The sequence below is a fragment of the Cyclopterus lumpus genome, chromosome 2 (assembly GCF_009769545.1).
Source record: "Cyclopterus lumpus isolate fCycLum1 chromosome 2, fCycLum1.pri, whole genome shotgun sequence".
NCBI lineage: Eukaryota > Metazoa > Chordata > Actinopteri > Perciformes > Cyclopteridae > Cyclopterus > Cyclopterus lumpus.
The window spans coordinates 2,852,391-2,877,729 of record NC_046967.1 but is presented as its reverse complement, the minus strand read 5'-3'; the positions used below and the strand labels follow the sequence as shown (position 1 = coordinate 2,877,729).

The window sequence follows — 25,339 nt, the reverse complement described above, 5'->3', positions numbered from 1 at the left end:
GCCTTTGGACGCCCCCCAGGCCCTGAGTACGCCAGGAGCCTGCAGGACCGCCTCGAAGCAGCCCGTGGTTTTGCTCAGAAACAGCAGCTGAAACGCAACTACGACGTGAGAGAAAAAGGGAAGCACTTTGAGCAGGAGAGCTGGTTTGGGTCCATATTGGTGCTCCATAGAGACCGGCTCGCCCCTTACAGAGGGTCTCTTTGCCACTGGCATCAGGGGCACGGGGAATTCCTCCGCAGCGTTCCCTCCCTGCTCACTCCCCGGCCAGCGCTCCAGGGGGTTTCAGTCGGACCCCTCCTTCCCCACTGGTCCAGTGGACACGACCCCCCAAGACAGAGAAGGCCCCCGGGCCGGTTCAGAGGCTTTGTGGTTACAGGGGATGGGAAATAGTTGAAAGTTGTCTTTGATGGGGTCGGTCGTCAACCCCTCTCTCTAGCAATCACAGTGAGGCAGTGTGCATGCTGGTCGAGGTGCATGCCTGTGATTGGTGGAGGGGACCCTGTGTATATCTCCCCAAACCCTGCTGCTGCCATCCTCGGGTCAAAATGAGAAATACACGTTGACTCTGATGTGTGTTGGGTCGACACACTGTTGCTCTCCTCAAGGTCTCTTCCCCTTTTTTACCAGTGAAAGGTTTTTTTCTTTTTTTCTGGGGACATTTGCTGATCCGATGTGAGGTCAAAGGTCATTCTGGGCTATACAAAATAAACTGAATTCATTCTAATTGAAATTAGCTGTCACAAATTGTTATGTGTGAATAAAGACACAAGGAAAGGAATGTACGTACACTGTATTTATACATAAACAGGGAAACGTTTGTGGTTTCGAGCTTTACTCTGTTCACAATATGATATATCAATTATAATTATTACAAATAAAAACAGTATAATATTTCCATTAGGATTTAGAATGATTTGACTTAATTTTTCTCAGAATTACTAAAATATAATATTATAATGAGCTTCATAAAATGAATATTTCTGCAGAAAACAAACATGTCTGTGTCTGATCATAAAGTTGACACACACTCCAGGCTCGTGCACAGAGCCGTGCAGGTTAGTAGGCTTCAATTCACCGACGTTGAAACGGGGACTTCTGGAATTGACCTTCAAAATAAAATGGACACTGACTGGTGTTTGTCGGCCTGCGGAGCGGCACACAAACGAATGTCCAACAATTAGTACACATGTTGTTGTGTCTTGGACATCCAAGCAAAACAAATCTTCTAATCTTTTAAAAGTCTTCTGCTGTGTGGTCGACTAAATCAAATCCAGGTGGAGGTGGTGGAGCAGTCCCAGTCTCCAGATGCTCTCTGGATCATCAGCACTCAGCTGATCACGTCCATCTGATGAGAGAAGAAGAAGACAACAGAAGAGATGGATCAGTGTCTCCAGAGAGTCCCTTCATCAGCACATCAAGAGAAAGAGCAGCAGGGCCTCCAGTCTATGCAGCTTCCTCTGACCCTTTGGGTCATCCAGGCTGAGTCTTTGCTGAGGGTCCTGAACGCATCACGACTGCAGAACCAGAGAGGTGCTCGCTGTAAAGATGGATTCAACCCTGTTCTGCTGCGTTCACAACACACGCAAAGCCACGCGACTTCATACAGAGTCAATGCAAAGAAGGAATAAAAGGACAACATGTGAATGGACATATTTCGACACGAGTGAGAACTTGACGTGACGCTGCGTCTTTAAAGCCAATCGGTGTTGAGATGCTCCTACTTCGTCACTGACGTCCTGACGTTGAAAAGAACCCACAGCTGGAGGTTCCCTACGAGGCCTCATATTAGTCCAGAGACCAGATGAAACTGGGTCCCTTGCTCCTTCCCCAGAGTCTTTGTGCTTTCTCTCCTCACAGGTTCTCTGGGTCGTGTTGCCTCTGGACCCTGGTCCTGCCTCCTGCTGGGATCCTGCCCGACCCCTCCTGCTATTATCATTGGTATGTGTAGGTGCATGCAATTAGTATAGCCAAAACCATTACTGCTACCATTACTCTACCATATCCACTGTTGCTGCTATTTGGGGATTTTTGACCTCTTCATCATGACTAATACTCATTATATGAATTATTTATGTGATATGCATTGAATGTGTTGTAACTCTGTTATGTTGAACTTCAGGTCACGTGACATCTGTTGTACTTCTGGTTACATGACATCTGTTGTACTTCTGGTCACATGACATCTATGGTACTTGTGGTCACATGACATCTATTGTACTTCTGGTCACATGCCATCTATTGTACTTCTGGTCACATGACATTTATTGTACTTCTGGTCACATGACATCTATTGTACTTCTGGTCACATGACATCTATTGTACTTCTGGTCACATGACATCTATTGTACTTATGTCCATCCTGATAGATCCTCCTCAGTTGCTCTCACTAACCCTTTCTTACCATTTTCTCCCAATGTTGGAGAGTTGTTCATGAACTGATGTGAGGGTCAAAGGTCAGAGGATGTCATATGTGTACGGATTGTAAATCCCTATGAGGAGAGTTTGTGATTTGGGGCTATACACATATATGGATATATATATATATATATATATATATATATATATATATATATATATATATATATATATATATCTCCATTCAGAAAACTAATATTTTAAAAGTTGTTTTCTTGTCTTCTTGTGGACAATTAACAAAACATGAATTTAGACTTTTCATAAATCTGCTTCATTTTTATCCGTTCATTGTAATTCAATCACAGCTGAATCTGTATTTTGGGTTCTTACAGCTGCAGTAAACCAGCCCATGTGTGTCTTGCTAGATCCAGAGAATACATTCTCCAGATGATGTCATGAACCAGACATGATGAAGTTTGGTTTCCAGGATATCTGGAACTTCCTCAACGTGAACAAAGCAGCACTAGTGGATGTTTCAGCCGTGACTGATGATTGGCTCCATGGAGGAAAAGACTGAGCAGTAAAACACCAGCTAATGTTCTTGGTTACTAAATGTAAAGCTGGTTCTATGAAGTGAGAGCCAGTGGTGTGCAGGCTTCAGTCAGACTGATCTCAGATCTTTAACAGAGATGATCAATAGTTTGATAGTTTGATGAATGAGGACCACAATCTCTAAACATCTCGTGATGCCGTCAGCTGTGATCCAGCTTCACTTCCTGTAGACGTGAACAACAACAACACATGGACTCAAACCCTCTACTGACCTTAGAGTCTCCAGTCTACAATGTGGACTCTCCAAAAGATCAGACAGCAGCTTCACTCCTGAATCCTGCAGTTGGTTTCCTCTCAGATCCAGTTCTCTCAGACTGGAGGGGTTTGACTTCAGAGCTGATCCCAGAGAAGAACAGCCTTCCTTTGAGATCTTACAGTATGACAGACTGAAAACACACAAAACAACACACAGAGTTTATCATATCAATACACAATGAATCATTATTTACATCATTAACATGAGAGGCTTTCATTTTGGTTTCATCTTCTTTTGTAAACAGACATGTTGTTAAAATCATGTCCCTGTAAACACATTTCAAACCCTGATTCCAGTGAAAGAAGTTCTTCCAGCTCTAACAAACTCAAAGCAGGACTCAAAGCGTCCTGGTTCCCTGAAAGCAGGAGGGCCAAAAGATCTTCATGTTGGTGGACAAGACATCCACCACTTTGATCCCCAGCAGGATAGTGGCCACTTCTCCATTCAGTTCACAGCATTATTTCCAGATGCATATCAGCAGAGACACCAGTAGACATTGTTCTCCCCCAGTAACATGTTGGGAAACCACCATGAACTTGGGCTAGAAGGCCTGGAAGTACGTGAGCATTAACGTGCGCTGTGATTGGTCAGTGGGCCAGCGTGACAGTGGGATACGTAACAAACCCCACAGCTAGCAGCCTTCACCCAGCAAGTAAAAGCCTTTGTGCGTCACTTTCAGTCCAACAACTATGAACCATATTCCTGCTGACAGCATCAGAGAAGAGTTGCTCATTGTATTGCGTCAGCTTTACGGACTGGCATGTCTGGAGGTGACGAGCCTGATATCGACTGCCACTGTCGAGCGGACATCTTCAGCCCTAAAACGCAACTGGGGAGGCTCGACTCATCACTGGCGTCCATGGGCATCGAGAAGGACCTTGTTACTGGGACTGAAGCCACCGATCCACTGGACTACCGCGTCATTGAACTGTCTGTTAACAAAGAGGAGGATGGACTTTGTCTTTAAGTGAACAGCATCTGGTGAGTCAACTGCTTTTTGTAGTAGCGTTGTGTCCATTTGTCTATGGTGTTGTTTTTATTATGGTGTAGCGACCCTGTACAGGGGAGCTTTGTATTTGGAGGGGTCTGTCGTCAACCCCTCTCTCTAGCCAATCACGGGGAGGCAGTGTGCGTGCTGGTCGAGGTGCGTGCCTGCGATTGGTGGAGCAGAGGGGAGGCGGGTTTGACCTGTTCTGGGAACGGGAGTGAGTTAAGTTTGTTAGACGAGTACCGTGTTGATGAAACTGTCCGTGCTGTTAGCATCAGAGTGCCTCGTCAATGTTGTTGTTGAACAATCAATAAAGTGTTCCTGAAGGACGTCAACCCGTCTCCGTGCCGTGAGTGAAACGCACCGAAACGTTACAATATAGTTAACATCGTTCCTTCTGATGTGAATAATATTTGAATGTTTCGTGCTCTTGAGTGTGCAGTGTTTTAGTGACGCAGTTTTGTTGGATTGTTTTGTTATGAATAAATGTGAAGTTGTTCCTGTCATTGTGTTAATTACATTGATGTGGACGACATGCAGCATCCCGTCATGCGTGTATTTATGTATCTGCACTCTGTAGTTGAAGGTGTTGCACTTCATGTAACATTTTATTTAACTTGTTATGTGAATATGAGGTGTTTCCACAACATGATGTTGTTAGGTTGTTCAGCTGTAGTAAGATGGCAGAGAAGGCTCAGAGAGACAATGCACGGCCCGCCACTGGTGTGTATATATAGTATACTCATCATTACTCTTTTTGTGTCTCTTTGTGGTCATAATGTGTCTATTTGTGTCTTTGTGTGTCTCTCAGTGACATTCTGTAGGTGAAGGACAGGGGGCCCCTGACCCGTTGACCCCCGACCCTTTGGCCCCTGACCTTTTGGCCCCTGACCCTTTGGCCCCTGACCCTTTGACCCCTGACCCGTTGACCCCCGACCCTTTGACCCCTGACCCTTTGGCCCCTGGCTCTGTGCCCAGTAGGCCTGTTCAGTAATCCATCAGCAGCATGAAGCCAGACAAGTTGTACATTTCATGATTGTAGAGGATGACATGCAGACAACGAGGCAGCTGATGTGAAGTGGAACATATTACCAGAAAATGTAACACTTGATGGATCAATACGTAGATCAATCAAATAGTTATTGATTAAACATGAAGGTGCTACACTAGCAGCAGACAGTGAACCCACCTCAGAGTCTCCAGACTACAATGTGGACTCTCCAGAAAACCACTCAGCAGCTTCACTCCTGAATCCTGCAGCTGGTTTCCACTCAGATCCAGTTTTCTCAGACTGGAGGGGTTTGACTTCAGAGCTGATCCCAGAGAAGAACAGCCTTCATCTGAGATCTCACAGCCTGACAGACTGAAAACACACAAAACAACACACAGAGTTTATCATATCAATACACAATGAATCATTATTTACATCATTAACATGAGTGGCTTTCATTTTGGTTTCATCTTCTTTTGTAAACAGACATGTTGTTAAAATCGTGTCCCTGTAAGAAGAAGAAATGATGATAGAAACAATCTGTTCATAATCAATCAGATGTGATCAGGTTTTAAATGGTGAACTCCACTTCACAAGGTTTCCTGCAGCTGGTAGCAGACGTGTAGAAGCAGCTTACGGCAGGAGGAGTCATGACTTGTTTCAAATATGGAGATATATATATATATATATATATATATATATATATATATATATATCCATCAGCAGCATGAAGCCAGACAAGTTGTACATTTCATGATTGTATATCAACGTATTCAATTAAAATTCAGCGAGGTCCAGTTAGAGAGAACTTCCTCATTAAAGGTCCAGAACATCAATGTCAAATATGCGCTCTATGATTTTGTGCCATAAGCATTGAAGTAGCCAACAGTTGTATTAACATCTGTATGTAGTAAACAACTGACTGTCAAATTAAATAAAGAAAACTAAATTATATAACATCTACAACATATTTATTATAACAGATTTCCAATTTAACTGGATTGATTATAAATAATACATACTCTAATAATAAATACATTATATTCTCTTATTTAAAGTAAAATAAAGGCTGGATTTAAAACAGAAAGCTTTTGAAAAATGTGACTTAAAATAAAGGACTTTATTTTAGAAATAATAATTTAACTGAATTGTCCTGCAGATTTAAATTCAGTTTATTGGGGCGTCAAGCGTTGTCAATCAAAAGAGCCAAGATATTATATTATTGTTATCTAGAAGGAGAAATGTGTGTGCAGGGACTTCATCTGGTTATGAAACCACTTGTTTCAGCTCATTTCTCTCTGTTCACGTCATTGTTGATCAATTAATTCATGTGATAGATTCTGATCATATTGGGCTCTTAGCTTTATTTATAATTCATGTGTTAGATTCTGATCATATTGGGCTCTTAGCTTTATTTATAATTCATGTGTTAGATTCTGATCATTTTGGGCTCTTAGGGTACGTTTGCTCCAAAGATCTGAGCTTTGTCTCGCAGCTTCATATCTCTGCTTTAATATCTCTGTTTTATTATCGCTGCTTTAGTATCTCTGCTTTAATATCTCTGCTTTAATATCTCTGCTTTAATATCTCTGTTTTAATATCTCTGCTTTAATATCGCTGCTTTAATATCTCTACTTTAATATCGCTGCTTTAATATCTCTGCTTTAATATCCCTGTTTTAATATCTCTGCTTTAATATCGCTGCTTTAATATCTCTGCTTTAATATCGCTGCTTTAATATCTCTGCTTTAATATCTCTGTTTTAATATCGCTGCTTTAATATCTCTGTTTTAATATCTCTGCTTTAATATCTATGCTTTAATATCTCTGCTTTAATATCTCTGTTTTAATATCGCTGCTTTAATATCTCTGTTTTAATATCTCTGCTTTAATATCTATGCTTTAATATCTCTGCTTTAATATCGCTGTTATAATATCTCTGTTTTAATATCTCTGCTTTAATATCTCTGTTTTATTATCTCTGCTTTAATATCGCTGCTTTAATATCGCTGATTTAATATCTCTGCTTTAATATCGCCGCTTTAATATCTCCGCTTTAATATCTCTGTTTTAATATCGCTGCTTTAATATCTCTGTTTTAATATCTCTGCTTTAATATCGCTGTTATAATATCGCTGCTTTAATATCTCTGCTTTAATATCTCTGCTTTAATATCTCTGTTTTAATATCTCTGCTTTAATATCTCAGCTTTAATATCTCTGTTTTAATATCTCTGCTTTAATATCTCTGTTTTAATATCTCAGCTTTAATATCTCTGCTTTAATATATCTTCTTTAATATCTCTGCTTTAATATCTCTGTTTTAATATCTCTAATAACTCTGTTTTAATATCGCTGCTTTAATATCTCCACTTTAATATCGCTGCTTTAATATCTCTGCTTTAATATCTCTGAACGTGAGACATGCTGCTGTTGAACTGGTTGTGGGAACAATAAACATAACTGAGTCCATTCGTGGTTAAGCTCTGGTTAAGATGTCCACATTTCTCTTTTTGGAACTTCTCTGACTCGCGTACTTTTTCCATCTTTCGGGTCTCCTGTCGCTCCCGTGTGAGTGAATATGGCACTCGAGTCGAGGGCGGGGCTTATCTGAATACACATGTGTGATTGGCCGAGTAGCATCACGTGAGATGATTTACAACGCGTGTAATTGGCCGCTGTGTTTCCTGGACCGCTGAAGGAGAGCCGTAAAGACTAGAAGAGCTGAGCCGGTGAAATAGAAGTGACTTGTGAAAATGTAATAAATCTCAATTATCTATCGGTTTTCGGTCCAGAGAAAAAGGGGTCTGGGTCTGGACCGCGGTCCACCTGTTAGTGACCCCTGGTCTAGAGGATGACATGCAGACAACGAGGCAGCTGAGGTGAAGTGGAACATATTACCAGAAAATGTAACACTTGATGGATCAATACGTAGATCAATCAAATAGTTATTGATTAAACATGAAGGTGCTACACTAGCAGCAGACAGTGAACCCACCTCAGAGTCTCCAGACTACAATGTGGACTCTCCAGAAAACCACTCAGCAGCTTCAAGTCTGAATCCTGCAGCTGGTTTACACTCAGATCCAGTTCTCTCAGACTGGAGGGGTTTGACTTCAGAGCTGATCCCAGAGAAGAACAGCCTTCCTTTGAGATCTGACAGCGTGACAGACTGAAAACACACAAAACAACACACAGAGTTTATCATATCAATACACAATGAATCATTATTTACATCATTAACATGAGTGGCTTTCATTTTGGTTTCATCTTCTTTTGTAAACAGACATGTTGTTAAAATCATGTCCCTGTAAGAAGAAGAAATGATGATAGAAACAATCTGTTCATAATCAATCAGATGTGATCAGGTTTTAAATGGTGAACTCCACTTCACAAGGTTTCCTGCAGCTGGTAGCAGACGTGTAGAAGCAGCTTACGGCAGGAGGAGTCATGACTTGTTTCATATATATATATATATATATATATATATATATATATATATATATATATATATAACCATCAGCAGCATGAAGCCAGACAAGTTGTACATTTCATGATTGTATATCAGGGTATTCAATTAAAATTCAGCGAGGTCCAGTTAGAGAGAACTTCCTCATTAAAGGTCCAGAACATCAATGTCAAATATGCGCTCTATGATTTTGTGCCATAAGCATTGAAGTAGCCAACAGTTGTATTAACGTCTGTATGTAGTAAACAACTGACTGTCAAATTAAATAAAGAAAACTAAATTATATAACATCTACAAAATATTTAATATAACAGATTTCCAATTTAACTGGATTGATTATAAATATGACATACTCTAATAATAAATACATTATCTTCTCTTATTTAAAGTAAAATAAAGGCTGGATTTAAAACAGAAAGCTTTTGAAAAATGTGATTTAAAATAAAGGACTTTATTTTAGAAATAATAATTTAACTGAATTGTCCTGCAGCTTTAAATTCAGTTTATTGGGGCGTCAAGCGATGTCAATCAAAAGAGCCAAGATATTATATTATTGTTATCTAGAAGCAGAAATGTGTGTGCAGGGACTTCATCTGGTTATGAAACCACTTGTTTCAGCTCATTTCTCTCTGTTCACGTCATTGTTGATCAATTAATCAATGTGATAGATTCTGATCATATTGGGCTCTTGGCTTTATTTATAATTCATGTGTTAGATTCTGATCATATTGGGCTCTTGGCTTTATTTATAATTCATGTGTTAGATTCTGATCATATTGGGCTCTTAGGGTACGTTTGCTCCAAAGATCTGAGCTTTGTCTCGTAGCTTCATATCTCTGATTTAATATCTCTTTTTTAATATCGCTGCTTTAATATCTCTGTTTTAATATCTCTGTTTTAATATCTCTGCTTTAATATCTCTGCTTTAATATCTCTGTTTTAATATCTCTCCTTTAATATCTCTGTTTTAATATCTCTGTTATAATATCTCTGCTTTAATATCTCTGCTTTATTATCGCTGCATTAATATCTCTGTTTTAATATCTCTGCTTTAATATCTCTGTTTTAATATCTCTGCTATAATATCGCTGCTTTAATATCTCTGCTTTAATATCTCTGCTTTAATATCTCTGCTTTAATATCTCTGAACGTGAGACATGCTGCTGTTGAACTGGTTGTGGGAACAATAAACATAACAGAGTCCATTCGTGGTTAAGCTCTGGTTAAGATGTCCACATTTCTCTTTTTGGAACTTCTCTGACTCGCGTACTTTTTCCATCTTTCGGGTCTCCTGTCGCTCCCGTGTGAGTGAATATGGCACTCGAGTCGAGGGCGGGGCTTATCTGAATACACATGTGTGATTGGCCGAGTAGCATCACGTGAGATGATTTACAACGCGTGTAATTGGCCGCTGTGTTTCCTGGACCGCTGAAGGAGAGCCGTAAAGACTAGAAGAGCTGAGCCGGTGAAATAGAAGTGACTTGTGAAAATGTAATAAATCTCAATTATCTATCGGTTTTCGGTCCAGAGAAAAAGGGGTCTGGGTCTGGACCGCGGTCCACCTGTTAGTGACCCCTGGTCTAGAGGATGACATGCAGACAACGAGGCAGCTGATGTGAAGTGGAACATATTACCAGAAAATGTAACACTTGATGGATCAATACGTAGATCAATCAAATAGTTATTGATTAAACATGAAGGTGCTACACTAGCAGCAGACAGTGAACCCACCTCAGAGTCTCCAGACTACAATGTGGACTCTCCAGAAAACCACTCAGCAGCTTCACTCCTGAATCCTGCAGCTGGTTTACACTCAGATCCAGTTTTCTCAGAGTGGAGGGGTTTGACTTCAGAGCTGATCCCAGAGAAGAACAGCCTTCCTTTGAGATCTCACAGCGTGACAGACTGAAAACACACAAAACAACACACAGAGTTTATCATATCAATACACAATTAATCATTATTTACATCATTAACATGAGTGGCTTTCATTTTGTTTCATCTTCTTTTGTAAACAGACATGTTGTTAAAATCATGTCCCTGTAAGAAGAAGAAATGATGATAGAAACAATCTGTTCATAATCAATCAGATGTGATCAGGTTTTAAATGGTGAACTCCACTTCACAAGGTTTCCTGCAGCTGGTAGCAGACGTGTAGAAGCAGCTTACGGCAGGAGGAGTCATGACTTGTTTCATATATGAGATATATATATATATATATATATATATATATATATATATATATATATATATATATATATATATATATATATATATAAACATCAATCAGCAGCATGAAGCCAGACAAGTTGTACATTTCATGATTGTATATCAGGGTATTCAATTAAAATTCAGCGAGGTCCAGTTAGAGAGAACTTCCTCATTAAAGGTCCAGAACATCAATGTCAAATATGCGCTCTATGATTTTGTGCCATAAGCATTGAAGTAGCCAACAGTTGTATTAACGTCTGTATGTAGTAAACAACTGACTGTCAAATTAAATAAAGAAAACTAAATTATATAACATCTACAAAATATTTATTGTAACAGATTTCCAATTTAACTGGATTGATTATAAATAATACATACTCTAATAATAAATACATTATCTTCTCTTATTTAAAGTAAAATAAAGGCTGGATTTAAAACAGAAAGCTTTTGAAAAATGTGACTTAAAATAAAGGACTTTATTTTAGAAATAATAATTTAACTGAATTGTCCTGCAGCTTTAAATTCAGTTTATTGGGGCGTCAAGCGATGTCAATCAAAAGAGCCAAGATATTATATTATTGTTATCTAGAAGGAGAAATGTGTGTGCAGGGACTTCATCTGGTTATGAAACCACTTGTTTCAGCTCATTTCTCTCTGTTCACGTCATTGTTGATCAATTAATTCATGTGTTAGATTCTGATCATATTGGGCTCTTAGCTTTATTTATAATTCATGTGTTAGATTCTGATCATTTTGGGCTCTTAGGGTACGTTTGCTCCAAAGATCTGAGCTTTGTCTCGTAGCTTCATATCTCTGATTTAAAATCTCTGCTTTAATATCTCTGCTTTAATATCTCTGCTTTAATATCTCTGTTTTAATATCTCTGCTTTAATATCGCTGCTTTGATATCGCTGCTTTAATATCTCTGCTTTAATATCGCTGCTTTAATATCTCTGCTTTAATATCTCTGCTTTAATATCACTGCTTTAATATCTCTGTTTTAATATCTCTGCTTTAATATCGCTGTTATAATATCGCTGCTTTAATATCTCTGCTTTAATATCGCTGTTACAATATCGCTGCTTTAATATTGCTGCTTTAATATCTCTGCTTTAATATCTCTGCTTTAGTATCTCTGCTTTAATATCTCTGCTTTAATATCGCTGCTTTGATATCGCTGCTTTAATATCTCTGCTTTAATATCTCTGCTTTAATATCTCTGTTTCAATATCGCTGTTATAATATCTCTGTTTTAATATCTCTGCTTTAATATCTCTGTTTTATTATCTCTGCTTTAATATCGCTGCTTTAATATCGCTGCTTTAATATCTCTGCTTTAATATCGCCGCTTTAATATCTCTGCTTTAATATCTCTGTTTTAATATCGCTGCTTTAATATCTCTGTTTTAATATCTCTGCTTTAATATCGCTGTTATAATATCGCTGCTTTAATAACTCTGCTTTAATATCTCTGTTTTAATATCTCTGCTATAATATTGCTGCTTTAATATCGCTGCTTTAATATCGCTGCATTAATATCTCTGTTTTAATATCTCTGCTTTAATATCTCCGCTTTATTATCTCTGTTTTAATATCTCTGTTTTAATATCTCTGTTTTAATATCGCTGCTTTAATATCTCTGTTTTAATATCTCTGCTTTAATATCGCTGCTTTAATATCTCTGTTTTAATATCTCTGTTTTAATATCTCTGTTTTAATATCTCTGCTTTAATATCTCTGCTTTAATATATCTTCTTTAATATCTCTGCTTTAATATCTCTGTTTTAATATCTCTAATAACTCTGTTTTAATATCGCTGCTTTAATATCTCTGCTTTAATATCTCTGCTTTAATATCTCTGAACGTGAGACATGCTGCTGTTGAACTGGTTGTGGGAACAATAAACATAACTGAGTCCATTCGTGGTTAAGCTCTGGTTAAGATGTCCACATTTCTCTTTTTGGAACTTCTCTGACTCGCGTACTTTTTCCATCTTTCGGGTCTCCTGTCGCTCCCGTGTGAGTGAATATGGCACTCGAGTCGAGGGCGGGGCTTATCTGAATACACATGTGTGATTGGCCGAGTAGCATCACGTGAGATGATTTACAACGCGTGTAATTGGCCGCTGTGTTTCCTGGACCGCTGAAGGAGAGCCGTAAAGACTAGAAGAGCTGAGCCGGTGAAATAGAAGTGACTTGTGAAAATGTAATAAATCTCAATTATCTATCGGTTTTCGGTCCAGAGAAAAGGGGGTCTGGGTCTGGACCGCGGTCCACCTGTTAGTGACCCCTGGTCTAGAGGATGACATGCAGACAACGAGGCAGCTGATGTGAAGTGGAACATATTACCAGAAAATGTAACACTTGATGGATCAATACGTAGATCAATCAAATAGTTATTGATTAAACATGAAGGTGCTACACTAGCAGCAGACAGTGAACCCACCTCAGAGTCTCCAGACTACAATGTGGACTCTCCAGAAAACCACTCAGCAGCTTCACTCCTGAATCCTGCAGCTGGTTTCCATTCAGATCCAGTTCTCTCAGACTGGAGGGGTTTGACTTCAGAGCTGATCCCAGAGAAGAACAGCCTTCCTTTGAGATCTTACAGTCTGACAGACTGAAAACACACAAAACAACACACAGAGTTTATCATATCAATACACAATGAATCATTATTTACATCATTAACATGAGTGGCTTTCATTTTGGTTTCATCTTCTTTTGTAAACAGACATGTTGTTAAAATCATGTCCCTGTAAGAAGAAGAAATGATGATAGAAACAATCTGTTCATAATCAATCAGATGTGATCAGGTTTTAAATGGTGAACTCCACTTCACAAGGTTTCCTGCAGCTGGTAGCAGACGTGTAGAAGCAGCTTACGGCAGGAGGAGTCATGACTTGTTTCATATATGAGATATATATATATATATATATATATATATATATATATATATATATATATATATAGATAGATAGATAGATAGATAGATAGATAGATAGATAGATATATATATATAGATATATATATATATACATATATATATATATATGTATATATATATATATATCTATATATATAGATATATATATATATAGATATATATATATATATATATATATATATATATATATATAGATATAGATATAGATATATAGATCTATATATATATATATATATATATATATATATATATATATATATATCCATCAGCAGCATGAAGCCAGACAAGTTGTACATTTCATGATTGTATATCAACGTATTCAATTAAAATTCAGCGAGGTCCAGTTAGAGAGAACTTCCTCATTAAAGGTCCAGAACATCAATGTCAAATATGCGCTCTATGATTTTGTGCCATAAGCATTGAAGTAGCCAACAGTTGTATTAACGTCTGTATGTAGTAAACAACTGACTGTCAAATTAAATAAAGAAAACTAAATTATATAACATCTACAAAATATTTATTATAACAGATTTCCAATTTAACTGGTTTGATTATAAATAATACATACTCTAATAATAAATACATTATCTTCTCTTATTTAAAGTAAAATAAAGGCTGGATTTAAAACAGAAAGCTTTTGAAAAATGTGACTTAAAATAAAGGACTTTATTTTAGAAATAATAATTTAACTGAATTGTCCTGCAGCTTTAAATTCAGTTTATTGGGGCGTCAAGCGTTGTCAATCAAAAGAGCCAAGATATTATATTATTGTTATCTAGAAGGAGAAATGTGTGTGCAGGGACTTCATCTGGTTATGAAACCACTTGTTTCAGCTCATTTCTCTCTGTTCACGTCATTGTTGATCAATTAATTCATGTGATAGATTCTGATCATATTGGGCTTGTAAGAGTTCAGAGAGTCTCGAGCTACCTTGTGCTTGGAAGAAGAAGCTCCGAAGCCAGAGATATATAATAATCATTATTTAATCATAACAAACTAGAGTCATCTGTATACATACATGGTCCAGGCCCGGACGTGCTCACATGGCTTCGCTTCCACAGTCTCCTGACTTAGCCAACAGTTTCTGTCTTGCGTCACCACGTAAGAGACCAAATTCACGTCTCACAATTAGTTTTATTCACAGTCCATTCGCTGAGCTAAGCTCCCATTGGTTAGTGGAGGTATTCATGCAAATACCTTTCAGAGACACAGCATGCTACGCTGACCAGCGAATAAGACATAAGGTTCACACCTGAGGGTTAGTTCCATTGGCCACTTCAAAGAATGCCTCAAATCGATAAACTAGCGGGGTCAAAGATCACACTTCCGGTCAAGGACAGGAAGTTCCCCTTCAGAATAAAACCCTATTATCCTGCCTACAGAATAAAAGCAACATCTCAGGTTTCAATCGGCATCCCTTTAACTACTGTCTAAACAATAAAACATCCATTCATTCCCATGCATCATACAATGAATCATTACATTTGTCATTAACAAACAGAATAATAAAACAGTGATCCTCTCTTATGCTTCATAATACATTCCTCAGAATATTCCTCAAATTAATGATCATATCTTTCTTTATGTATTAATTTAAAACATAACCTCTCTTATCTACATGTGCAAGTGTATATAAAATCCACTACAACTCAACAGGCTCTTAGCTTTATTTATAATTCATGTGTTAGATTCTGATCATATTGGGCTCTTAGCTTTATTTATAATTCATGTGTTAGATTCTGATCATATTGGGCTCTTGGCTTTATTTATAATTCATGTGTTAGATTCTGATCATTTTGGGCTCTTAGGGTACGTTTGCTCCAAAGATCTGAGCTTTGTCTCGTAGCTTCATATCTCTGCTTTAATATCTCTGCTTTAATATCTCTGTTTTAATATCGCTGCTTTAATATCTCTGTTATAATATCGCTGCTTTAATATCTCTGTTTTAATATCTCTTTTTTAATATCGCTGCTTTAATATCTCTGTTTTAATATCTCTGCTTTAATATCGCTGCTTTAAAATCTCTGTTTTAATATCCCTGCTTTAATATCTCTGCTTTAATATCTCTGCTTTAATATCTCTGTTTTAATATCTCTGCTTTAATATCTCTGTTTTAATATCTTTGCTTTAATATCGCTGTTATAATATCGCTGCTTTAATATCTCTGTTTTAATATCTCTGTTTTAATATCGCTGCTTTAGTATCTCTGCTTTAATATCTCTGTTTTAATATCGCTGCTTTAATATCTCTGCTTTAATATCTCTGCTTTAATATCTCTGTTTTAATATCTCTGCTTTAATATCTCTATTTTAATATCTCTGCTTTAATATCGCTGTTATAATATCTCTGTTTTAATATCTCTGTTTTAATATCTCTGCTATAATATCTCTGTTTTAATATCTCTGCTTTAATATCTCTATTTTAATATCTCTGCTTTAATATCGCTGTTATAATATCGCTGCTTTAATATCTCTGTTTTAATATCTCTGCTTTAATATCTCTGTTTTAATATCTCTGCTTTAATATCGCTGTTATAATATCGCTGCTTTATTATCTCTTTTTTAATATCTCTGTTTTAATATATCTGCTTTAGTATCTCTGCTTTAATATCTCTGTTTTAATATCTCTGCTTTAATATCACAGCTTTAATATCTCTGTTTTAATATCTCTGCTTTAATATCTCTGTTTTAATAACTCAGCTTTAATATCTCTGTTTTAATATCTCTGCTTTATTATCCCTGCTTTAATATCTCTGCTTTAATATCTCTGAACGTGAGACATGCTGCTGTTGAACTGGTTGTGGGAACAATAAACATAACAGAGTCCATTCGTGGTTAAGCTCTGGTTAAGATGTCCACATTTCTCTTTTTGGAACTTCTCTGACTCGCGTACTTTTTCCATCTTTCGGGTCTCCTGTCGCTCCCGTGTGAGTGAATATGGCACTCGAGTCGAGGGCGGGGCTTATCTGAATACACATGTGTGATTGGCCGAGTAGCATCACGTGAGATGATTTACAACGCGTGTAATTGGCCGCTGTGTTTCCTGGACCGCTGAAGGAGAGCCGTAAAGACTAGAAGAGCTGAGCCGGTGAAATAGAAGTGACTTGTGAAAATGTAATAAATCTCAATTATCTATCGGTTTTCGGTCCAGAGAAAAAGGGGTCTGGGTCTGGACCGCGGTCCACCTGTTAGTGACCCCTGGTCTAGAGGATGACATGCAGACAACGAGGCAGCTGATGTGAAGTGGAACATATTACCAGAAAATGTAACACTTGATGGATCAATACGTAGATCAATCAAATAGTTATTGATTAAACATGAAGGTGCTACACTAGCAGCAGACAGTGAACCCACCTCAGAGTCTCCAGACTACAATGTGGACTCTCCAGAAAACCACTCAGCAGCTTCACTCCTGAATCCTGCAGCTGGTTTCCATTCAGATCCAGTTCTCTCAGACTGGAGGGGTTTGACTTCAGAGCTGATCCCAGAGAAGAACAGCCTTCCTTTGAGATCTTACAGTCTGACAGACTGAAAACACACAAAACAACACACAGAGTTTATCATATCAATACACAATGAATCATTATTTACATCATTAACATGAGTGGCTTTCATTTTGGTTTCATCTTCTTTTGTAAACAGACATGTTGTTAAAATCATGTCCCTGTAAGAAGAAGAAATGATGATAGAAACAATCTGTTCATAATCAATCAGATGTGATCAGGTTTTAAATGGTGAACTCCACTTCACAAGGTTTCCTGCAGCTGGTAGCAGACGTGTAGAAGCAGCTTACGGCAGGAGGAGTCATGACTTGTTTCATATATGGAGATATATATATATATATATATATATATCTATCTATCTATCTATCTATCTATCTATCTATCTATCTATCTATCTATCTATCTATTTATCTATCTATCTATCTATCTATCTATCTATCTATCTATCTATCTATATATATATATATATATAGATAGATAGATAGATAGATAGATAGATAGATAGATAGATATATAGATGAATAGATATATATCTATATATATATATATCTATATATATATATATATATATATATATATATATATATATATATATATATATATATATATATATATATATCCATCAGCAGCATGAAGCCAGACAAGTTGTACATTTCATGATTGTACATCAGGGTATTCAATTAAAATTCAGCGAGGTCCAGTTAGAGAGAACTTCCTCATTAAAGGTCCAGAACATCAATGTCAAATATGCGCTCTATGATTTTGTGCCATAAGCATTGAAGTAGCCAACAGTTGTATTAACGTCTGTATGTAGTAAACAACTGACTGTCAAATTAAATAAAGAAAACTAAATTATATAACATCTACAAAATATTTATTATAACAGATTTCCAATTTAACTGGTTTGATTATAAATAATACTTACTCTAATAGTAAATACATTATCTTCTCTTATTTAAAGTAAAATAAAGGCTGGATTTAAAACAGAAAGCTTTTGAAAAATGTGACTTAAAATAAAGGACTTTATTTTAGAAATAATAATTTAACTGAATTGTCCTGCAGCTTTAAATTCAGTTTATTGGGGCGTCAAGCGTTGTCAATCAAAAGAGCCAAGATATTATATTATTGTTATCTAGAAGGAGAAATGTGTGTGCAGGGACTTCATCTGGTTATGAAACCACTTGTTTCAGCTCATTTCTCTCTGTTCACGTCATTGTTGATCAATTAATTCATGTGATAGATTCTGATCATATTGGGCTCTTAGCTTTATTTATAATTCATGTGTTAGATTCTGATCATATTGGGCTCTTGGCTTTATTTATAATTCATGTGTTAGATTCTGATCATATTGGGCTCTTGGCTTTATTTATAATTCATGTGTTAGATTCTGATCATATTGGGCTCTTAGCTTTATTTATAATTCATGTGTTAGATTCTGATCATATTGGGCTCTTAGCTTTATTTATAATTCATGTGTTAGATTCTGATCATATTGGGCTCTTAGCTTTATTTATAATTCATGTGTTAGATTCTGATCATTTTGGGCTCTTAGGGTACGTTTGCTCCAAAGATCTGAGCTTTGTCTCGTAGCTTCATATCTCTGCTTTAATATCTCTGTTTTAATATCGCTGCTTTAATATCTCTGTTTTAATATCTCTGCTTTAATATCGCTGCTTTGATATCGCTGCTTTAATATCTCTGCTTTAATATCGCTGCTTTAATATCTCTGCTTTAATATCTCTGCTTTAATATCTCTGTTTTAATATCTCTGCTTTAATATCGCTGTTACAATATCGCTGCTTTAATATTGCTGCTTTAATATCTCTGCTTTAATATCTCTGCTTTAGTATCTCTGCTTTAATATCTCTGCTTTAATATCGCTGCTTTGATATCGCTGCTTTAATATCTCTGCTTTAATATCGCTGCTTTAATATCTCTGTTTTAATATCTCTGCTTTAATATCGCTGTTATAATATCGCTGCTTTAATATCTCTGCTTTAATATATCTGTTTCAATATCGCTGTTATAATATCTCTGTTTTAATATCTCTGCTTTAATATGTCTGTTTTATTATCTCTGCTTTAATATCGCTGCTTTAATATCGCTGCTTTAATATCTCTGCTTTAATATCGCCGCTTTAATATCTCTGCTTTAATATCTCTGTTTTAATATCGCTGCTTTAATATCTCTGTTTTAATATCTCTGCTTTAATATCGCTGCTATAATATCGCTGCTTTAATAACTCTGCTTTAATATCTCTGCTTTAATATCTCTGTTTTAATATCGCTGCTTTAATATCTCTGTTTTAATATTTCTGCTTTAATATCGCTGTTTTAATATCTCTGTTTTAATATCTCTGCTTTAATATCTCTGCTTTAATATCTCTGCTTTAATATCGCTGCATTAATATCCCTCTTTTAATATCTCTGCTTTAATATCTCTGTTTTAATATCTCTGCTATAATATTGCTGCTTTAATATCGCTGCTTTAATATCGCTGCATTAATATCTCTGTTTTAATATCTCTGCTTTAATATCTCCGCTTTATTATCTCTGTTTTAATATCTCTGCTTTAATATCTCTGTTTTAATATCTCTGTTTTAATATCGCTGCTTTAATATCTCTGTTTTAATATCTCTGCTTTAATATCTCTGCTTTAATATCGCTGCTTTAATATCTCTGTTTTAATATCTCTGTTTTAATATCTCTGTTTTAATATCTCTGCTTTAATATCTCTGCTTTAATATCTCTGAACGTGAGACATGCTGCTGTTGAACTGGTTGTGGGAACAATAAACATAACAGAGTCCATTCGTGGTTAAGCTCTGGTTAAGATGTCCACATTTCTCTTTTTGGAACTTCTCTGACTCGCATACTTTTTCCATCTTTCGGGTCTCCTGTCGCTCCCGTGTGAGTGAATATGGCACTCGAGTCGAGGGCGGGGCTTATCTGAATACACATGTGTGATTGGCCGAGTAGCATCACGTGAGATGATTTACAACGCGTGTAATTGGCCGCTGTGTTTCCTGGACCGCTGAAGGAGAGCCGTAAAGACTAGAAGAGCTGAGCCGGTGAAATAGAAGTGACTTGTGAAAATGTAATAAATCTCAATTATCTATCGGTTTTCGGTCCAGAGAAAAAGGGGTCTGGGTCTGGACCGCGGTCCACCTGTTAGTGACCCCTGGTCTAGAGGATGACATGCAGACAACGAGGCAGCTGATGTGAAGTGGAACATATTACCAGAAAATGTAACACTTGATGGATCAATACGTAGATCAATCAAATAGTTATTGATTAAACATGAAGGTGCTACACTAGCAGCAGACAGTGAACCCACCTCAGAGTCTCCAGACTACAATGTGGACTCTCCAGAAAACCACTCAGCAGCTTCACTCCTAAATCCTGCAGCTGGTTTACACTCAGATCCAGTTTTCTCAGACTGGAGGGGTTTGACTTCAGAGCTGATCCCAGAGAAGAACAGCCTTCCTTTGAGATCTGACAGTCTGACAGACTGAAAACACACAAAACAACACACAGAGTTTATCATATCAATACACAATGAATATATTATTTACATCATTAACATGAGTGGCTTTCATTTTGGTTTCATCTTCTTTTGTAAACAGACATGTTGTTAAAATCATGTCCCTGTAAACACATTTCAAACCCTGATTCCAGTGAAAGAAGTTCTTCCAGCTCTAACAAACTCAAATCAGGACTCAAAGCGTCCTGGTTCCCTGAAAGCAGGAGGGCCAAAAGATCTTCATGTTGGTGGACAAGACATCCACCACTTTGATCCCCAGCAGGATAGTGGCCACTTCTCCATTCAGTTCACAGCATTATTTCCAGATGCATATCAGCAGAGACACCAGTAGACATTGTTCTCCCTCAGTAACATGTTGGGAAACCACCATGAACTCAGTCTATCAGACACTTAGACCACTACATCATCTGTGTGGTAAATCAGCTGATCCTGACCTGAGATGTTCAAGTGCACAGTGTGGACTCTCCAGTCCAGCAGAGAGAAGCTTCACTCCTGAATCCTGCAGCTTGTTGTGACTCAGGTCCAGGTCTTTTAGACTAGAGGACTGGGAGCTGAGGACTGAGGACAGAGCTCCACAGCTTCTCTTTGAGAGTTTACAGCCACTCAGCCTAAGGGAGGAACAGGGATTAATACAAACAAAATGTTCAAAGTGAAACATCAAACCCATTTTGTAATGATAAGGTATCCGTACACAGCTTTGTTGGAGGCTTTGACCACCGGCAGCAGCCTCAGAAGAGCCTCCTCTGAATCAGAGTATTTCTTCAGGTCAAACACCTCCAGATCTTTTTCTGATGACAGTAAGATGAAGACCAGAGCTGACCACTGAGCAGGAGACTGTTTATCTGTGGAGAGACGTCCTGATCTCAGGGACTGTTGGATCTCCTCCACCAGAGAACCATCATTCAGTTCATTCAGACAGTGGAACAGATTGATGCTTTTCTCTGGAGAAACATTCTCACTGATCTTCTTCTTGATGTACTGGACTGTTTCCTGATTGGTCAGTGAGCTACTTCCTGTCTGTGTCAGCAGACCTCGTAGGAGAGTCTGATTGGTCTCCAGGGAAAGACCCAGGAGGAAGCGGAGGAACAAGTCCAGGTGTCCATTTGGACTCTGTAAGGCCTTGTCCACAGCACTCTGGTAGAGATGTTTTAGTTTAGGTTCTGCTCTCAATACTTTAGGCCAACCAAGGCCTTTAGGTCTTGGTTGTTTTTCTGCCATCAGGTTGACACCAGAGTTGCTGAAGGTCAGATGGACATGAAGAGCAGCCAGAAACTCCTGAACACTCAGATGGACGAAGCAGAACACCTGGGCCTGGTACAGTCCTCTCTCCTCTCTGAAGATCTGTGTGAACACTCCTGAGTACACTGAGGCTGCTCGGATATCGATGCCACACTCTGTCAGCTCGGATTCATAGAAGATCAGGTTCCCTTTCTGCAGCTGATCAAAAGCCAGTTTTCCCAGAGACTCGGTCATCTTCCTGCTCTCTGGACTCCAGTGTTGATCCGTTTCAGCTCCTCCATCGAACTTGACCTTCTTCACTTTGGACTGAACCACCAGGAAGTGGATGTACATCTCAGTCAGGGTCTTGGGTAGCTCTCCTCCCTCTGTGGTCTTCAACACGTCCTCCAGAACTGTAGCAGTGATCCAACAGAAGACTGGGATGTGGCACATGATGTGGAGGCTACGGGAGGTCTTGATGTGGGAGATGATCCTGCTGGCCTGCTCCTCATCTCTGAACCTCTTCCTGAAGTAGTCCTCCTTCTGTGGGTCAGTGAACCCTCTGACCTCTGTCACCAAGCCAACACAGTCAGGAGGGATCTGATTGGCTGCTGCAGGTCGTGTGGTTATCCAGAGGCGAGCAGAGGGAAGCAGTTTCCCCCTGAAGAGGTTTGTCAGCAGCACATCCACTGAGGTGGATTCTGTGACATCAGTCAGGACCTCATTGTTGTGGAAGTCCAGAGGAAGTCGACACTCATCCAGACCGTCAAAGATGAACACAACCGGGAACTCTTCAAACCTGCAGATTGCTGCTTCTCTGGTTTCAGTGAAGAAGTGATGAACTAGTTCCACCAAGCTGAACTGCTTCTCTTTCAGCACATTCAGCTCTCTGAACGTGAATGGAAACATGAACTGGATGTCCTGGTTGGCTTTGTCTTCAGCCCAGTCCAGAGTGAACTTCTGTGTTAGGACTGTTTTCCCAACCCCAGCCACTCCCTTTGTCATCACTGTTCTGATTGGTTCCTCTCTTCCAGACGAGGCTTTGAAGAGGTCTTCTTGTCTGATGGGTGTTTCTGGTCTGTGTGGTTTCCTGGATGCTGTTTCAATCTGTCTGACCTCGTGCTCCTCATTGACCTCTGCAGTCCCTCCCTCTGTGATGTAGAGCTCTGTGTAGATCTGGTTCAGGAGGGTTGGGTTCCCTGCTTTAGGGATCCCCTCAAACACACACTGGAACTTCTTCTTCAGGTTAGACTTGAGTTCATGTTGGCACACTGCAGCACTAGTTTCTGGAATGACAGAAATCATAGATGAAATTAGTGAGTGGTGGTCTTCTGTTTAATTGTAAAGTCTTTTAAATCCTCTTACTGCTCTGCAGACAGTCAGCCAGCTCCTCCTGCTTCATTCTTCTCAAGAGGTTTAGTGTGATCTTCAGAAATGCTTCCCCGCTGCTCCTCATCTGCTCTTCATCCTCACCGTCCAACACCTCCTCATCTTCCTTCTGACCCGCAGAGCCTTCTGGGTAATCTGGACTGAGGACCTTTTGCATCTTCTTCAGCTCGCTCTTCATAAAGCTGACAATGTTCTTCTCAAGCAGCTGGAACCAAACAATACAAGTGTATTTACATGTATTTATATTTAAAATGGTGTATTGAGGTCGGTTCAAAGCTTTGAAATATCTCCTGAATTTCAGCTTCTAGCTTTCATGTTACATCAAAACTGTAAAAGTTTATATTATTTTAGTATCATGTTATTATTGTTTTCTCAAGTGTTTTACTACCTAATCTGTGAACAGTGTGTTAATGTAGATTAACAATGCATTCTGGGAAATATTATTGTAAATCTAAGACAATAATACCAACTGACAATGAAAAACAAGCTCAATTTTTCATCTTGACCTCTGATGTCTAAATGTTGACATCAGAGGTCAGAGGAGGTTTAATACATAAGACTCGGGTAGGAACTTAGCTTTAATCCATGTTTCATCAAGTTAGGGCCGAGAATCCCGAAATAACCCAGAACCAAGTAGTATCGAAACTTCTCCAATCAAACGATACCTGAGAACCCTCCTTTTTGTGCTTGCAAGCTTTCCTTGATTTAATGTGTCGTGTGATTGGCCCCCAAACAAGAAGAAGTTCAGCAGTGGGTACCTTCCTGCACACTGTTAGCACCGTTAGCTGCTAGCCGCTGAGACGTCTGAGCTTGCAGCTAGCAGCTAACTGTGCTATAAGTGTTAACAGAGCTATCCTCGACAGCATAGTGCTTACAGAGCATAGTTTTAACCTCGGGGGTACTTGAAGATGGGTGTTACGCTTCCATGACAACGCAGTCAGGACGGCGTTGTCATTGGTCCTCCTGTATGAGCGCTGTGCACTGTGGTGGTGATTAGCTAGTCAGTGCACACACAAAAGCTCCAAAGGTGAGTTAATCCCCACAGATATATAACTCAGCCATTTAAATTATATTAGGCCTAAAAGATAGACATGGAGGGCGTGGCCTCTTTGATTGACAGGTGTTGCTTCACCTGCCCGTCTAAGCTCCATCAGCGATCCAACTCTTTGACCATCTCTATATTGTATACAGTCTCTGACTCACACACCTTAAATATGGGGTCCAGGTCTCTTGGGATCACTTGGGATCTCTGTTGCTGAACTCTTTGGAGAAAACAAAAGTACAAGTTGTATATTATGTTCTGTCTTAAGGAATCCTGAAATCAAAGGTAAAGGAGAGTCTGATCTCTGCTGATGGATCCTGATAGAAACACAGTAGCCTAATGAAAGCTCACCTTAGTTTAACAGACTGAAGTCCATCTTTGAATGTTAAAGGGGTTCCCATAGACTGGTCACTCTTCATGGACACACAGCTGGGTCCAGGTCCAGGTCCAGGTCTAGTTCCAGGTCCAGGTCCAGGTCCAGGTCCAGGAGAGTCAGCTCTCTGCTGATGGACCCTGACAGAAACACAGTGCTGATAAATACAAATGTTCAGTAAAATTCTGACAGATTTAGTTTCTTTTGGTTGTAAAAGCTTACCCAAAAGACTGAAGTCCATCTTTGAATGTTAATGGGGTTCCCATAGACTGGTCACTCTTCATGGACACACAGCTTGGTCCAGGTCCAGGTCTAGTTCCAGGTCCAGGTCCAGGTCCAGGAGAGTCAGCTCTTTGCTGATGGACCCTGACAGAAACACAGTGCTGATAAATACAAATGTTCAGTAAAATTATGACAGATTTAGTTTCTTTTGGTTGTAAAAGCTT

At 38.5% G+C, this 25,339-nt stretch overlaps 1 protein-coding gene and 1 long non-coding RNA gene across 2 annotated transcripts; both read right to left on the bottom strand.

Moving 5' to 3' along the window:
- Positions 1 to 778: 778 nt before the first annotated feature.
- On the bottom strand, positions 779 to 3,221 carry LOC117741426. The gene is made up of 2 exons (XR_004610719.1): positions 3,180 to 3,221; positions 779 to 1,345 (listed from the first exon to the last, which is right to left on the bottom strand). It is a non-coding gene; the product is annotated as an uncharacterized LOC117741426 (long non-coding RNA).
- Positions 3,222 to 20,669: 17,448 nt separating this feature from the next.
- On the bottom strand, positions 20,670 to 24,991 carry LOC117741387 (protein NLRC3-like; the record flags this gene model as incomplete). Its single annotated transcript, XM_034548414.1, has 6 exons — positions 24,872 to 24,991; positions 24,686 to 24,740; positions 23,455 to 23,683; positions 21,563 to 23,375; positions 21,306 to 21,479; positions 20,670 to 20,838 (listed from the first exon to the last, which is right to left on the bottom strand). Coding segments are annotated over exons 1-6 (2,508 nt in total), but the record flags the coding sequence as incomplete, so codon positions are not given.
- Between the last annotated feature and the right edge of the window lie 348 nt (positions 24,992 to 25,339).